Source organism: Lactuca saligna, chromosome 7 (assembly GCF_052625555.1).
Source record: "Lactuca saligna cultivar CGN05327 chromosome 7, ASM5262555v1, whole genome shotgun sequence".
Taxonomy (NCBI): Eukaryota; Viridiplantae; Streptophyta; class Magnoliopsida; order Asterales; family Asteraceae; genus Lactuca; species Lactuca saligna.
Window position 1 is genome coordinate 138,613,608 of NC_136423.1, and position 18,033 is coordinate 138,631,640.

Below are 18,033 nucleotides of genomic sequence, written 5' to 3' on the forward strand. Positions count from 1 at the left end.
TAATTGATAATAATAATTGAAATTGTATAATGACATGGCAAAGTAATGCCCACACATGTTGTAATCTTTTTATGTGAAGGTAATTTGCTTACACATGTATGTAAATTGAATAGATGTACGGTTGCATCATGAATTTTGTTCGATACTTATTTTATTAGTTTATGAATGTATAGTTAAATATATTAAATAATTTGCATTTGAAAAAAATTGACTTGGCAAGTGAAATACCAATGTATACAAAGATTTAGGATATATCTACTTTTTATCGACAAACGAAATATATGAATAAATTTATTGTCATTTTTAAATTATAAGATTTGTATATGAAAATGATAAATATAACAGAAACATTGAAAAAAACATATTGGAATTAAAATAGATAGTTTTGACGATGGTAAATATAAAAACATTGACAAATATAATAAAGAAGAGATAAAGTTTGATGGTGTTATTAAAAAATTTTAATAATTAAACCATGGTGAACTACGAACTTTAAACACGCGTATGAATTGGGTTTATCTCGTCCTACATACACGATGGCGCCAAAAGCAATTTGGCTCTAATCTCTTCCGAAATCAGCGAAAATCATGGGGTTTATAGAGGAAAACGGTTCCATCGATCTTCCTACCAAAACCCAAAACTAGTTACAGAGTTTTGAGAAATCAAGGCGGAAGAACGAGGGCAAAGTCTGAGGATTAACTCCAGGTAACATACTATCACACAGCCTTCATTTATTGATCTCATCGTCATTCTTCACTGATATTGTTTCTCTGCTCATCATGCCTTTTCTCTAAGCTTATTTGAATAATAATGTATATGGTATGTTGTTTAGTAATTGATTGGCGAATCCAATATTTTGTTGTTTAAAATCTTAAACTCAAATATTTTGTTGTTTAAGGGGTGTTTGGGAGGGCTTTTTATACTTAAAAGTACTTTTTTAGAAAAGTGCTTATTGGCTTATTGCTTTTTTCTAAAAACAGTTTTAAAAATGTGTTTGGATTAGCTTTTAAGGTGGTAAAAACTAAAAAGTCAATAAGTTGTTTTTAAAAAGTGTTTGGCTTAGCTTTTACCTGTAAAATGACCAAAAAGGACATGTCTTCATATTAAACATTTTTTAAACGTTTTTTTACAAAGTATATAATATATATTTTTTAAAGATATTTTTACCATTATAATATTAAAATTACGTAGAATACAAATTCTAAATAATTCATAAAAAAAATATCATATGTTACGACATATTACATTCATCTCCGAAATTCCATTATATCTTGCGCAACAATATCTCGTATCGCTGCCATATACGAGCTATCATTACTCGTGCGATGTGTACTTGGACCTTCTTCGTCACCTTCACTACTAGTGCGATTGTGTGCAGGAATGTAGGATTCTTGTTGTGTCCTATTAAATGTTTCATCAAACCTACCGGTCTTTCTAATATAGTTATGGATTGCCATAGATGCAATCACAATACTCACTTGGTGCTCGTACTTGTAATTAACATGTATGTCTCTTAATAACGCCCACCTAGCTTTCCATACTCCAAAAGTCCGTTCAATGATATTTCGCAATGATGAATGGTAAAAGTTAAATTTCTCTTTCGGTCCACGAGGTTCACGTATAGCAACAGTATGTCCATGTCGAAAATCCGGTAAATGATAACGAATATTAGTTCCTTTGTATGGAGCAAGATACCCTCTGGTATTTGGGTATCCGGCATCAACAACATAATATTTATCTGTAAAAAAACAAACATTTGTTATTCGTTTCAAACAAGTATTAAAAACATAAAACTCGTGTTAATAAAAATTTATACTAACCACCCGTTGGAAATGGAAAATGAAGATCCGGTCTCTGTAACGCTTCATTAAAAATTCTTGTGTCATGTGCAGTCCCTTCCCATCCGGCCACACAAATGTGAAACACATGTTAAAATCACAAACAACCATTATATCTTGTGTAGCATATCCCTTTCGACCAATGTATTTCGCTTCCTCATGTTGTCGAACGGATGCCCTAACGTGTGTCCCATCTATAGCGCCAATGTAATCCTACAAATACAAAAAGATATTATAAATAAATCATTTGGTGAGATAATTAAACACTAGATAATACCTTGAACATTGGATAATATCGAGGATTGTTTAATATATATTCAGGAACTTCATCATTATAGTTGGCGGCTGGCCTGATGATGTCGGCACTCATCTTAAGAACAACTGCCAAAACTGTATGGAAATGCCTATGAATCGTTTCCCCAGAATGATTAAAAAATTCTTTCACAAATCTATTGCTACATCCATGGGACAAAGTCATCAAGAATATTCCTAACGACTCCTCAATAGATATATTCCGTGTTTGTTGAAGTCCGTAATTTGTAGCAAGATCTATGCATAATTGTCTAAAAACCGGTACATGCAGTCTAAACATCTCGTAACACCGTCTAGGATGACCATTTAATACTTCATTAATAAATATGTAACCGGTGCGAGCTGAAGTGTAACATGGCCTACGTATCTTCAAATCAATCTCTCACACAATGGTTATTCTTGTCGATAAAAATATATATAGGGTTAAGTCTTATTTTATGTGGATCCAGTCCTAGAAAAATTGAATATAGATATATAATTAGGAAAATCTTGGAAAGAAAGATGTTTGTAGACAAATTGAAAAACTACATGAACAGTGTGTTTCTTTTTTGTATGATGGTGAGATTTAAGGTAGCTTCCTCTTTTCTTTTGTTCTCTGGTACACCTTTTAACAAAGATCATTAATAACCACTTTTTAACTAGAGAGTTGATATTTGTTTGATTGATTTGGTTGTTAATCCTTGAAGGAGACTGCAGAAAAGAGGGTTATGGCTCGTGGAAAGCGTAAAATGAATAATAGAAATGGTTCGAAAAGTACAATACGTTATCATATCGAACGTGGACTTGATTTGGATTCTTCAACGGGTCAAATTGAGACTTGGAGGCTTACACAGTGGGATGACAAAAAAGGTTGGAGATCTACTGATGCAGCTGTAAAATATGTAAGTTTACTTCCTTAGTTCTTATTTATACTTACTAGAATAGATCAAACATTGTAATTGTAAATTGTTAAGCATTGTGCTTACATCATACCTTGATAATGCATAACATATAAGCATTTTAGGTGTTGTATTTATTTAGCATTGTAGCATTGGACTTACATCTATCCTTAACAATGCATAAACATATTAGGCATTGTAATTACTTATAGATGCTTACTGTAAGGAAATAATTTCATCTATAAAAAATGTTCTATACAAACCGAAAAACTAATCGCAACAGACTTGGACATTACATCATACATGAACATTTTGACATATTAGACATTGTACTTGCATATTAGCATTATAATTTTCACATATCGACCTGGTCATTTTTTCAACAGGGGACTTGGGTATATTTTTAAACATTTTTTCATCATTCATTTCGAAATGTCTATCTTGGATTTTTTTTTTTCTAATTTTAGTTGAACGATTATTGGATTATGACTTGACCTTACCCATTGTATCCCCTTCTAATTGTGAAGTACTTAGTAATTAATTGGGTTTTTGTACTATCCTTATAATTTCTCCTAACAGGAAGAAATGATGAAGCTGAGAAACGAGCATACCGTATAATCAATGAGCGACAAGTCTATTCTAGAGAAGGTACTTGGTCGGAGCTTTGTTCGTTTGTCTGGGTGGGGGCGTGATCCTGTTGTTATTAGTAACACCACGGGTACTAATAGGAATTCAAATCACCCTACTTATGATGAATTAGTGGATGATACTCAAAATTTGAAAAGATGTGCAATTATGGAACAACTGTTGATTGAGAAAAATATCATGCCTCCTCCTTCAAGTACATCACCAAGACTATCTGAAGGTGATACATCTGACTTTGATACATCTACCCACTCTGGACACGGAAAGTCTCATGGTGAATATTAATGGGTTTGATCATATGGAATGAATAATCAACAATGTTTAGTATTTTCATTATTCTCGTAGCTATTATAACTAGTATTTTAGTTAGCTGTTTAAGTATTTCAATTTAGATGTTGAACTTTTTTATTTGTGGTTTGAACTATGTTATAACTTTTTTAATTAAAAATAGTATTTTCCTACATATGTTTCTAATTACACCAATACATATTGTATTTCTTTGTACATAATGGATCATTATTACCTACATATATTGCAGTTAATACCCACACATAACTACATTTTTACCAACACATCCATATTTTTTACAAAAAAAAAAAAAAAAAAAAAAAAAAAAAAAAAAAAAAAAAACAAATACCTACACATCTACAAGATTTACCTACACATAAAATACTTTTACCAACACATCTTTTATAACACGTGTCACGAACACATTTTTGGGGAATGCCATGTAATTTGCCACGTCGACATTCATGTCATCAATGAACGTCCACGTCATTGTCCACATCATTAGACACGTCATCTACCACGTCATCTTCCCAAAAAGTCACAAGAGACCTTTACCAACACATAAGTATTAGTTTTACACACACATACATGTGTATCTATTACTTATTCTATGCCTACACATTACCTATGTGTGGGTAAATATCTATATCTACAGTCATGAGCCAACACATGTTAACACTTAATTTATGTGTAGGTAAAGATAAGTTCCAACACATAAAGGGCTTTTACCATCACATAATATGTGTGAGTAAAAGGCCAAACTTCTTGTAGTGAGAGGTGAAAAGGATTTGCATGGAAACATGTGAAATTGCTTAGATATCCCATTGGTATTTAGGAGGTGGCTAATCCTCCTTAATCCTGTAATTCCTCTTCTTTTTTATTTTAATTACTTGGGCCGATAGATAGAGAAGAGAGGATAGAGTTTGGGCCTTGAGTGCTTAAGTCCAAGATATGGGCCCAATACACATCAAAGTATGAGTTTTATGGCCCTTTAGAGCTAATTAAGTTTGTTATGGCCCATTAGGGTATTTTATTTCATTCTAGGCCCATTATGGCCCAAAATTTCAAAGTAAATGAAAGTGGGTCCAATTAGAGCCCATTAAAGAGTTTTAAGCCCAAAATAGTCAAATTGGAAGCTTATTGGCCCATTAGGCCCAATAAGGAAATCATAGTCCACAATGGACTTAAACTGAGGTTTCTAGGGTTTCCAATTCTTGGTTGACTATTTGAAGTGCTTCCATAGAGGGTTTGATGGAAAATTTGTTGTTATTAAATAAGCATCATACATGTTTTCACATGTTTTGCTCACAATGTTATCATTGTTGTTGTTACATGTCACAGAATTCCTAGTTGTGACAGGGGACAACTTCATGTGATTCACAGCAGGAGAAACAATGACCAAAGAGACCGGCTGGAAAGGAAATTCCGGCGTAAAGAGACCGAAGACCGACATAAAAGAAGACTGCTAAGTTGCAGTAAGGACCAGCGACTAATCATAGATCGACACAAGTGACTGGAGACCGTAGGCTCACTTAAGGAAGAAAGAAAGGACTGAAAAATTCATAGCAAGACCGGTATTAAAATTCGAAAGTGTTGCAATAAATGATAGAAAACGTAGGTGCATCAACTATTCGTGAGCAAGGGAGTATCACACTCCAGTGTCCAAAATTGATGAAAACAAACTACACTTCATGGTCAATTTTGGTTGAAACTGTGTTGAGTGCACACGGCCTTTGGAAGACGGTACTCGGAGAAGATAAGGATGAGAAAAGAAACTATACTACAAAAGCTATAATTTACCCCACTCTCCCGAAAGATGTTCTTTTGCACGTTGCTAAATATAAGGATGCACAAGATGTTTGGGACTCCATTAAGATTCGGTATTTAGGTACCGAAAGGGTACAAAAGGCAAGGTTGCAAACATTAAGGGGTGAATTGGAGAGGCTGAAAATGAAGGATGACAAGACAATCAATGATTTTTCAGGAAAGATAATTGGTATAGTTAAGAAGTTCAAAAGGCTTGGTTCATCTCTTGATGAAGAAGTGACTGTTAGAAAATTCCTTAATTCTGTTCCGAAAAAGTATTTGCCAGTTGTAACTTCTATTGAACAATACTCCGACCTTAAAAGTATGCCATATGAAGAGGCGGTAGGAAGGCTAAAAGCCTAGGAAAATAGGCTCAAAATACATGATGAAAAAAGAAGAAGAGCGAGATCAACTCTATATGGCAAGTGAAGAAAGGTATGGTGAAAGTAGTGGATACAGAAGAGGAAATGGAGGTAATTATGAAAGAGGTGGAAGAGGCCGAGGAAGAGGAAAAGGTTGAGGGGACAAAAGTGGAATTCAATGCTATGATTGTGGAGATTTTGGGCACTTTAGCTATGAATGTACAAAGTGGAAAGACAAAGACAATGAAGTAAACTTGGTCCAAGAGGAAGAGCCAGCTTTGCTATAATGGGTCAAGATCAAGTGAATGTTGGATAATCTTGATGGGTATTGGTTAATATTTAGTATTTGTTTAATTTACCTATTTTGAGTAAATGGTGTTTGACTAGGTCATGGAAGTGTATATGCACGTGAGTGTACTGGGTCTTAAAAAAACCTACTCTCTAGGAATAGTTAGTTTAGCTTTATGGTGTTATCTTTGTTGAACATGCCCAGGCTATTTATAGCCTTATTTGTTTTGGTGAATAAGATGAGTGTGTGCAATTTTTGAGTAAAAAATACCTTACTTCTTTATCTATTTTCTTTTCTTCTTCTCGTGTACAACAACAGATAGCATATGTTTTCTTTTATCTCATTCGTTCATAGGTTGAAGGAAGGGGGCTGAATGTGACAACTTCAAATTTCACATTCTCTTATTTCCTGCCCTTGACTTCATCATTTATAATAACTCCCGGCAAGAGATAGGGACCTTATGCACAATCAATGACCACTTAACGAACCACTTCCACAACCTCTAAGCCACCACACACTCAAAGAAAACATTGTCAAGACTCTCCTCTTCCATGCGAAAACTGAAATGTACATTTATCTCCGGCTTCAACATAAAAGATTGGAATCTTATTTGTGATTATTCTCCAAATAAAACAATTAATCTTATTTTCAACATAAAAGATTGAAATCTTATTTATTAATCTTCCAAAGAATTCACTTCACCCGGTTAAAACAAATGTCACCATGTTTATCAATCAACTACCTTATTGCTTTGACCGAGAAATCCATATTTTACATCAACTTGATATAAGAAATAAGAAAGAATAAATTTAGAGTGTAAATGACTTTGTCTCCCACGTGCAATTAAAAAACCAATTACTATTTTATTGCAACTAGATGACATGTTTTTACTTCAAATAGGTATTTATTGGATTAAAAAAAGGGTAATGCAAACAAATGGGTTTCATCATTAACTTATTTATGAAACTTCTAATAAGCAACTTGGAACCTGAAGACTTGGACCAAAACAAAAATTTGAGCTGACGAGGATTAGCTGCCCCAATAGCAAGTTCACATGATTGACATTCAAAAAAGCCAGCGTAACTAAACTAGCCATGATTTCCTGTCCACCTAATCCATTCAATTAAACACGTGTTGACCTCCTTCCATTCTTGCTTATAAAACCAAACGACGTTCCCTTCTTCACGTACACTTGCAGAAACACACACACTAAAGAATGGGGTTTCTTCTCATCCTTTTCCTCTTGACTTCCTCTTCCACCCTCATCGCTTTCTCTCAGACGATTGTGAAAACCTTACCTGGATACCCTGGTCCACTCCCTTTCAAACTAGAAACTGGGTATGCTTCTCTCTCTCTCTCTCTCTCTCTCTCTCTCTCTCTCATATAAACACACAGAGAAAGAAACATAAAAAGTCTCCGGGAAGCTTTCCGATAATGGTTATGTATGTTTGCGTTCATTCAGGTACATTGGAGTCGGAGAAGATGAAGCTGTGCAGCTTTTTTACTACTTTGTGGAGTCGGAAGGGAACCCGGAGGAGGATCCTCTGATTATCTGGCTTGCAGGAGGACCTGGTTGCGGCACCCTTCGTGCTTTCTTTTATGAAATCGGTAACACTTCTTTTAATTATACTCCCAATTACCATATACGCATATCCACATAATTATAAAACTTCAAACATATGAAAAGAAAATTATTAATACTAATTACGTACACCCTTGCTATGTTCTTTGTTCTTGTTTTTTGTTTTCTATGTTATTTGATGTATCTTTTAGTGGGCAATATCGTTCTTGCGTTAATCTAGGTGGATACTTAGTTGTGATTTGACTTTGTCTAACATGGCTACCTACTACATGAATAAAAAACATACCAACTTGCCCCTTGGCACGTTTTCAGATGTAAGCAAAAGATTATATAACAAATAAAAGTTATCCTGGAAGAAGTTACGATTAATATTTTCTGGAAAAAATGCTGGTTTTTATTGTAAAAAATGGATGTTGTTAATGCATTTACATCAATCATCTTCCAATATATATATATTTTTTTCCAAAAACACAATGACCAAAATCAAAATTAATTTCTAAAAATATACATATACTGTAAACATATCACCATTCGTGTTAAAAAATTCTCAGACAAATCACAACCAAAAATAGATGAAAAAAAAAAAAACAAAGTATTTCCCAGAAATGTTTTATGAAATTGAATTGATAATACATGTAAAATTTACAAGACGTAACTAATGTAATTTTTCTTTTCACAGCAACTAATGTAGTTTATATAATTTTTTATTTTTATGTTTATTATTATTCTATCTGCCATGTGCACATACTTTACTTTATCTATTTTGTTTCTCATATTATTTTACTCATGGTCCCGCCCGCTATCACGTTGACATGTTTGATTTCGATGTTATAATTATTATTGAAATTAAATGTACACGTACAAGTACAAAAAATTAATATTAAATTCATAGACATACAACTATATACAATTAAGTTTTTGTCTTGAATAATATTTTTATTAATCATGAAAATGATTATATGATGTATATGTAAGTATGATAAGATTCGTATGTACAAGGGTTATTGATTTCATATTTTTCATATATATGTTTAGGTCCAATGCAAATCCAGTATGGGAACTATATGGATAATGTGCCCGCATTGCAATTAGATCCGAATTCTTGGACAAAGGTGCGACTACATATTGGTTATATATAATTCTTGTTTATTTTTTTAAATACAAAGTTTCTAGTTAACTAATTAGTTAATAATTCGTGCTATTTTCTTACAATAAAATCTCTTATTGGACTTTAAAGGTGGCCAATGTGATATATCTTGATGCACCAACATTAACCGGATATTCGTACACAAAAACGCCCGAAGCAGTTCGTTCTAGTGACACATTATCAGCATCACAAACCGCTGAATTTCTAAGAAAGGTTAGTGGATGTTTAACAATTTAATGACACAAATTTTGAAAGAATTCTTATTGATGAATAATTAACTGATTATATAACTAATTTTAATGCAGTTTGTGAAGACTCATCCCAAGTTTTTAAAAAATCCCATGTATGTAACTGGAATATCTTATTCTGGAATTGTTATTCCGATAATTACCGAGGAGTTGTATAAAGGTATGATATTTAGTTCTTAGTTATAAGAAATATAAGTAAAACGATCTGATTAATCTTACTTTTTGTATCTTCATTTTAAAGGTAATGATGAAGGACTAGAGCCGATTGTAAACATTCAAGTGAGTACATATTTTTAGGCACAAGTAATTATTATTTTTAAGTTTTAAAAATAAGTTTTTATGCATAACACATGCATGCCCATTTTAATTTTTTCAACGATGGACACAACAGGGTTACATGGCTGGAAATCCTTTGACAGACAAAACCGGTGATATAAATTCTAGACTTGAATACGCCTATCGTGTGGCACTTATATCAGAAGAATTATTTGAGGTAATATATATAACCTAGTTAACATTCCATTATGTTTCCATATTTATTTTAATAACGTAATGCAACTAATATAAGTAATTCACAGTCAACCAAAAGGAGCTGCAAAGGAGATTATGCAGAAGCTGACTCTAACAATTTACAATGCATGTTGGATATTGATGAAGTGAACAAAGTAATCCTTATTCATTAATCTTCAATAACCTTTTCGTTCTTTAAATAGCTACATTATCTAATTAATAGCTTATCTTCCATGTTAGCGTGTTGGAGACATAAACATTCAACAAATTTTGGATCCTGATTGTGATCCAGCAACCAATTTGGTCAGAGGTGGAAATCCAATAATTAGAAGAGGAAATCGGAAATCTCTACAAGCCAATCCAATAAAAATGTTTCCTGAACGATCATCACTCACTGATTCATTTTGTCGAGTAATTTTTCACTTCAATTCCTTTATCACCTTAATTTGTATCATGAATATTATATGAGTTTATATGGTATTATCTTTTTGACAGGGTGACTATTACAACTATGCAACACTTTGGGCCAATGATGAAAATGTTATGAGAGCACTCAACGTACGCGAGGTATATATAGTAACCAACAATAAAAAAAAAAGTTAAAAAAACATTTCGTTTTGGTATATATATATGTCTAAAAAGGATTTGTTATGAGTTAATTTATATGATGTTATATTAGGGAACTGTGAAGGAGTGGTTGTTATGTAATTTGGACATGAAGTACAATTATGGTAAACCTTCAATGCCATCATATGAATTCAATATTCAAAGCAGTATTGTCTACCATGAAAAGCTAAGTAAGAGAAACTGTCGAGCTTTGATCTTCAGGTATTAATATATCTTCACTCATTTGATTCCATTAACAAGTATTCTTATTTACATTCGCTTATATATCTTATATCTTATTGAAACAGTGGAGATCATGACATGATGGTTCCACACGTTGGCACTCGTAATTGGATAAGTTCTATTAATTTAACAATCACAGAAAGTAATTGGGATGCATGGTATACAAATGGTCAAAGTTCAGGATACAAAACTAGTTACGCTCATGATAACTATACCTTAGTGTTTGCCACAGTAAAGGTACAATATGTTCTTGAGTATATACATATAGAAATATTTATTATGTTGAAGAAAATGATAATAATTTTTGAATTTGCTGATTATGCAGGGAGCAGGTCACACAGCTCCAGAGTTCAAGCCTGCGGAATGCTTTGAGATGGTTAAGAGATGGTTTGCTCACAGACCAATCTAACTTCATTGTTTAACCATGCTTCAAAATTCTTTTAATGATGAGAAGCACATATTTTTCACAAGGAAAATCCTTGTGTTTATGAAATGCTTTCCACGATGTTGTATAAGGGAATATAAGGAGGAAAAAAAGATGTAAAATATATATATTCATTGTTAGTCATTTTTTTATGTTAGAATAATATATTTAAGGATACAAAAGGGTGAATTTCTTGTATATTAATAAGTATGTATTTTACTTTACCATGATTGAATATATTGTGTCCTATTAATTAAAAGTACCTTTTAAAAATCTAAATCTTATGGTGAAGTTGTAGATTGTTTAGAATCGACGTTTTAAACAAGCATGTTTAGGGATGTTAAAAGGGACAAACGGGATAGGGATTACATTATATATATATATATATATATATATATATATATATATATATATATATATATATATATATATATATATATATATTATTGGGAAAATAACATATATGCTCTATTATGTTTTTAGGGTTTACCCATTTAAACACTTAACTTATTTTGTGGTTTTATAAGGAAACGAAATCGTTAGCAACCGGTCTTTTTAATTACCTTCATCTATTTTAGCAGGTTTCAATGCCACATCAGCAAGATTTGCCCCATTAACCATGCCATGTCATTGATTACCATTACCCCACCCCCTATCCAATACCCTTCTACTCTTCCTTACAAGAACTTCATTGTGACCATCTCCAATCACCATCTCCAGTTCGAACCACCTATTTAGATACTTTTTCTATTTCTATTAAATTTCACCTGCCTATGTTTATAAATTTCAAGGTCTTGTTGTTTTCTGGTTCGATTATCGGTGCATGGTTCCGTCTTCATTCACGATTATAGTTAAGGATTATCATCTTCTTGCAACCTTCTTATATTGCTGCTCCTTCTTGACCAATTGGAAGGCTTCCTCCGTCATAGCTTCAATAATACTACATTGCCTCAGTTATTGCCGCCTCAAGCTGACTCGTGCTCTCTTTTCTTATGCCCTGTATCTTTGACGACACCTCCTGCGAGCTTAAAGAGAGAAGTAACGGTGTGCCCCCGGAGATGAAAGATTTAACCATGGTTAACGGGAACCGGTGGCCAGGGCTTCTTTTGAGCATGTTGTTGGTGTTTGAATCGAAGACTTTGAGTTCGCCGGAGTGGCTACCGGCGGCAATTTGGGAGGAGTCGCCGAGGAAAGTGATGCAGGTGAGTAACACGCCATAGCCGGAATCTACTATACACAAACCGGCAGTCACGGCGGCTGCCATGGATGCCGCCATACATGTTTCTGAATTCATGGGTGTTGAGGCGGGCGGTGATGTTCGATGACGCGTCGAGGCTGCATTTTGATTGGGGACAGATGTATGGGTGGAGGAGAGAGACAACGGTTCTCTGTGTTCTAGAGGAGAACGGAGTGTGTTATTTACCTATTTACCTATCACAGTCTTCTGTAGGAAGAATACGATAGTCTCACACACATGTGTAAGTCTTGAGAGCAAAAATATTTTGGTTTATATTTCTGGATTTGAAGATTAAACCCCTTGATTCTTGCGATTTTCTCTTCTTCAGATTATCCTTTGATTTGCATTATAACATCTTATGGAGTTAGCAGGTAGATGAAAACAGGATACAGAGGATAAAAATTATTGTCTTTTCATTGGTGAAACCTATTGAATTTATTGTAAAAGAATACATATGGACAATGGTGAAATTTATTGTAAACGAATGAAATTCAATATAAATAGAAATAGTATTTATTAGATGTTAGTGTTTGGGTAACCCGTTTGAGAGGAAGGTTGAGAAGAAGAAGACGATGATGGATGCCTGATAGATTGTGTTCTTGAGAGAGAGAGGGAGATGTGGATCCAATGTTAGGAAAAATTAAAAGTCAAAGTGGGAAAATTGGTCAACAAATATCAATATGGCAAGGGTAAACCGATGACCCCTTCACTTTGGTCAAAAGGGCATAATCATCCCGACAAAAATGATTTCGTTCCCTCATAAAACCAAGAAAATAGTTTAGGGATTCCACGGGTAAACGCCAAAAATTTCGTAGGGCAAATATGTAATTTTCCTTATATTATTTTATATGTGTCATTTCTATAATTTAGTATTACATTAGAACTAGTTATTTAATTTTTATATTTCATGTTATAATTTTTACATTTTATTATTGCAATTGGGTCTATTTTTATAATTCTTCAAATTGAAAACACACGTATTTTGCTGACATAAAATCCATTTCAATAATTTTATCATAATACAGAGACCATTGTTGTAATTTTTTATATACTACCGGTTGTAATTTTTTATATACTATTGGTGCAACAAATCAAGCCTTTAACCGCTACATCAACTATTAAGGGAGACATAATTTACGGGATTCGTGTCACCACTAATTGTTTGATCCACGTAGGATTTATGTGCTTGTTCTCGCACATCTATGGATTACACTACAAGAAAAATGACTTACAGTCACACCAAAAAGGTGTGGTTATATGCGTATAGTGACATTTTTTTCACTGAAAGTGTGACGGAAGGTGACGCCATCGTATGGGTCTTATGGTCACTTTAAATTGTAGTGTCTGTATGCTATGAAAACATGTGGCCGTAGTATAAAAGTGTGGCAAATGTTTACGGAATTTTGTTCCTTAAATATCTAATATTGTCGCGTTAAACAGTTATTAGTCACACATATTTATTTAACATTGTGATTGTATATCACCAAAATGCGACATTCATAATGTTTTAATGTAGTTTCTTTTTCTTACATATGGTCATATAATTCAAATTTTATTAAGACTATTGTGTATCTCTTGTAAACTTTTAATTATGGTAACTGTGACCATATTTGCTAAATGGCCACAACTACTTTACTTTCATATGTGACGAATTGCTAATTATTAGTCACAAAAAACAATCAACGTTTGTAACTATAACCTAACGTATAGAGACAAACGAAGAAGTGAATTAAAATCATAAGTGTTATAAAGTCACACATTTTGTTAAAATTAAGGACAATTCGGTATCGTATTAAGACTATTGGGAATATTTTAGACACATATAATTTACGGTAAACATGTCCGTGTTCTGTAAATGGACACATATAGTTAATGATCTATGTGACGATTTCCTAGTATTTAGTCTCAACAACAATCAATTATGGTATTTATTTGCCACATATATTGTTTTCCATGTTGTTATTGTTTAACTTAGTGACATTTTTTTTAATAAACATCACTTTAAATCAATTGTAGTCTCATAATTCTTGTATATTATGACTATTGTTAACCATTTAGCCACACGTTACAAATTGATGTAAAGTAACCATTGTATATTTTTAGAGACATTAAAAACGTATATAACATGATAAAAATCATACTACAGCCACTATAACTTACTATTTACTGTTACTTTTTATACATTTTAGACACATGAAAATACTTTAAATTAAAGTAACGAAACACAACAATATGAAACACAAACAAAATTCATAATTTTATATTAATAATAATTGAAATCGAAATCCATATATACATTACATTCCTAATTAAAATATCAAAGAAAGGAAATTTTGCGTAATTTAAATAATTTATATAATGGTTAAAAAATCAAAGACATCATAAACCAAAACCTAAACATAACTAGCTAGGCATTATTTTTGTTTGTATTGATCCTTGTCTTCTTCAGAAGGGCATCAGATGATATGTAAGTTGGTTTCCTTTTTGTTGATTTTTGATGTGATATAATTTCTGGTACTAATAACAACAATATTGAAACCAATAAAATTAATTCATCACAAACTTAGTACAGTACTTTATGAAGAAAATAAAGTTTAATGCAAAAAGTATTGGACATATTGAAACAAACCTCTGACTCGGTTTGCACAAGGTATTTTGGCCATGGAACAAAACTTTTATATGCATCCTCAACTAATTTGAATTCTCCTGTTTGATGGGGTAGAAATGCAGTTTTTACAACCACTTCATCAATGGAAACTTTATAGCAATCATCTTGTAGAGGAACTCCATGAATGAATTGTCTTTCTGATGATAAGTGAATGGTACCGCGGGCAACAATGTTCCTTTTATACGGATATGATAGACTACACTTGATTGTGTAGCACCTAGTTCCTGGTACGTAAAAATTCATCTTAGTGTTTTTTCATTTTTAGCCTTAGACTCGGCGAGTTGTAGGTCCGACTCGCTGAGTAGAGACGTGATTCGGAACACGTTTAAGTTGGCGACTCGGCGAGTCCCTGCTGTCTGATGAAACCCTAAATTTCAAGGGTTTGCACCCTATTTAAACCCTCTTATCCGCCCCTAAGCTCGCCCCCTTCACCCTCAGAGCTCCCAACATCGTTTATACCCCTTTTCCTTGTGATATTGAAGTGTTTTGGTGTGTTCTTGAAGATTTTGAGGAGAAAGAAGAGTAGATCAAGAAGAGGAGAAGGAGGCCAGACATCTTTGTGTCATCTCAGCGTTTTCCTTGAGGTACAACTCGTTTCCCCTCTGTTTTCATGCTTGTAGTCTCTATTAGCTACATAAAAGTCCTTCTTGATCCATTCTCCAAGCTTGTTTGTACATTGTGGGTTGTAATAAGTTGTTAGCCTCTAGATCTAGGCATGATTGAGTCCCTGGAGCTTGGATCTACTGCCTTTATGGAGTCATATTGCATGAAAACCCTAGATCTACTCTTTTGGTGCATTTTGAGCCCTAAAACCTTCATTGGTGATTATTTACACGTAAAGTTGGAAACTTTACGTGTAATTCATGCCCTAGAAACCCAGATCTGTGAATGGCATGAGCTGGATTCAAGAAAAATCGAGTGTATAGTAATTGCATGTGGCCGACTCGGCGAGTCGAGTCGCGAGTCCCCGAGTTTTCTCCCTTTTCGTGTTTGCGGGTTGGAGTAGTTAGTCATAGGGAGTGACTCAGTGGGTTGGAAGCCAGACTCACTCATGTAGTAACTCGGCGAGTCAACGCCATGACTCGGCGAGTTCAGGGCAATCTTCTTGACTCAAGATCAGACTCGGCGAGTTGTTCATACAGCTCGGCGAGTCTCAACATAAAGTATTCTTCGGATGAAGAAGAACTCGGTGAGTTGTTCATACAACTCGGCGAGTAGGATGAAGGACTATTGGCTTTTAGTTTAGAAGGAAAACTCATCGAGTCAATGCCAAACTCGACGAGTAGAGACAGGATAGTGGTAAGACAAAGGGATAGGGACTCAGCGAGTTAACAGGCCAACTCGGCGAGTCGGGTCAACTGGAAGATGACTTTGACTTTAACTTACGGTTTTGTTAAGGGTAAATGGTCAGTTTACCCTGAGGTCGGTTAGTAGTATTTGACTAAGTGTTTGGTGGGAATTGTAGCTGAAGGATTCTTGGAGCAGCAGCAGCAGACAGACCATTCCCACACAGATCAGCAGCTACTACGAGGTGAGTTACCTTCCAGTAGCGGTGGGTCTAAGGCCACAATGTCGGCCCACCAGTAGGAGATGTATAATAGATGATTGTCTTTGTGATAGCATCTAGTTTTGCTACTACCTGATGTGTTATATGCTAGCATGATATGTTGTATGTGATAGTAGTAGAGTTCGGTTGTTAGGACCGAAGGGTAGTCCGACACCCCAGGTACGTCTGACAGTATGTGATGATATGTTTGCATGCTGGCTAGTTATGTTATATGGGATAGAGGTAGTAGGAGGGGACCATTCCCCGAGTTCGGTTTTTAGGACCGAAGGGTAGCTTAGGTACCCCAGATATGTCTGATAATATGTTATGTTATGATATATGTGATAGTAGCAATAGGGGTGAAATAGTCCCCGAGGTTCTGTCGTCAGGACCGAAGGGTAGTTAGCACCCCAGAATAGCTTGACATGGGTAGTCAGCACCCCAGAATAGCTTGGCACGGGTAGGTCGGCACCCCAGAATGGCCGTACCGGGTAGGTCGGGAAATGCCTTGCAATATGTATGATATGCGATTGTATGGTATGCGGTGTGATGGGGGAACTCACGAAGCTTCGTGCTTACAGTTTTCAGTTTTGGTTTCAGGTACCTCTTCTTCGAAGGGGAAAGAGCTGGCGCGGTAGCGACCCATCACACACACGCTTGGTTTCAGTTTTCAGTTTTGGTTTCAGCAAGTTCGGCTCTCCGTTCCAGCTCTCGGTTTCGGCTCTCAGGTTCGGCTCTCGGTTCAGGCTCTCGATCTCGGTTCTCAGGTTCGGCTCTCAGGTCTCGGTTTCGGCGGGGGCAGCAAGGCTCGGTCTCGGCTGCTTAGGGTTTCGGCCTCTAATAGGTTTCGGCCTCTAAGAGGAGTTTCGGCTCCTCAATGCTGTTTTTCGCGTTTTTACCCCGTTTCAAGCCATTTTGATCCGGTTAAAGGTCGGAATGACCCGAATGACTTCAAAAAGTTACGAGAACCATTGAGAGAGATTTGGGAGAGATTTCAAATAGAAAGAGATAGAGTGAAAACGATTGGGAGAGGTTTCGTTTGTGCCCTTTTTGAGTGTATGGCTTCGTAATGCAAGGTCCGTAGACCCCATTAAGCCGTGTTTTAATATCTTACACACTCCCGATGAGTGTGGATTTGTGTTTTATGGCTTTGGTTCATTGTTTACCGCATTTAAGGCTTAGGAAGAATTCAATCACATGGATTTTTCAAATGATGCTTTCTCATTAAAATAGCAGATTGTTTAGTAAATACACCACGTAAACCCTAATACGTAAGAGTTAATTGAGTCGTCCGATTTAACTTATTGACTTTGTTTGACTTTGACTTGACCCGAATTTGACTATTATCACAGTTTTTTTTTGGGTTTGGTTTTGCAGGAAATATCTAGAAGAGGACAAAGCTCA

At 34.7% G+C, this 18,033-nt stretch overlaps 2 protein-coding genes across 2 annotated transcripts; one reads left to right on the plus strand and one right to left on the minus strand.

Annotated features, from left to right (window-relative positions):
• Positions 1-1,247: 1,247 nt before the first annotated feature.
• LOC145007288 (uncharacterized) lies at positions 1,248-2,430 on the minus strand. Its single transcript, XM_078966253.1, has 3 exons — positions 2,116-2,430; positions 1,817-2,051; positions 1,248-1,738 (listed from the first exon to the last, which is right to left on the minus strand). The coding sequence occupies exons 1-3, from the start codon at positions 2,428-2,430 to the stop codon at positions 1,248-1,250; spliced, it is 1,041 nt and encodes a 346-aa protein (XP_078822379.1).
• Positions 2,431-7,583: 5,153 nt separating this feature from the next.
• LOC145005880 (serine carboxypeptidase-like 13) lies at positions 7,584-11,437 on the plus strand. The gene is made up of 13 exons (XM_078964993.1): positions 7,584-7,756; positions 7,881-8,026; positions 9,036-9,112; positions 9,238-9,360; positions 9,453-9,555; positions 9,637-9,674; positions 9,787-9,888; positions 9,974-10,060; positions 10,146-10,316; positions 10,401-10,472; positions 10,585-10,733; positions 10,820-10,991; positions 11,080-11,437. Exons 1-13 carry the CDS (start codon positions 7,635-7,637, stop codon positions 11,161-11,163), a joined length of 1,446 nt encoding a protein of 481 aa, XP_078821119.1. The 5' UTR covers positions 7,584-7,634; the 3' UTR covers positions 11,164-11,437.
• Positions 11,438-18,033: the final 6,596 nt, after the last annotated feature.

Coding starts and splice junctions, on each gene's coding strand:
- LOC145007288 (XM_078966253.1), bottom strand. CDS start 2,430: ATGTTTAGACTGCATGTACCGGTTTTTAGACAATTATGCATAGATCTT. Junction 2,052..2,115: donor GATATTATCCAATGTTCAAG/GTATTATCTAGT, acceptor TTGTATTTGTAG/GATTACATTGGCGCTATAGA. Junction 1,739..1,816: donor CCATTTCCAACGGGTGGTTA/GTATAAATTTTT, acceptor GTTTTTTTACAG/ATAAATATTATGTTGTTGAT.
- LOC145005880 (XM_078964993.1), top strand. CDS start 7,635: ATGGGGTTTCTTCTCATCCTTTTCCTCTTGACTTCCTCTTCCACCCTC. Junction 10,061..10,145: donor ATATTGATGAAGTGAACAAA/GTAATCCTTATT, acceptor CTTCCATGTTAG/CGTGTTGGAGACATAAACAT. Junction 10,992..11,079: donor TAGTGTTTGCCACAGTAAAG/GTACAATATGTT, acceptor CTGATTATGCAG/GGAGCAGGTCACACAGCTCC.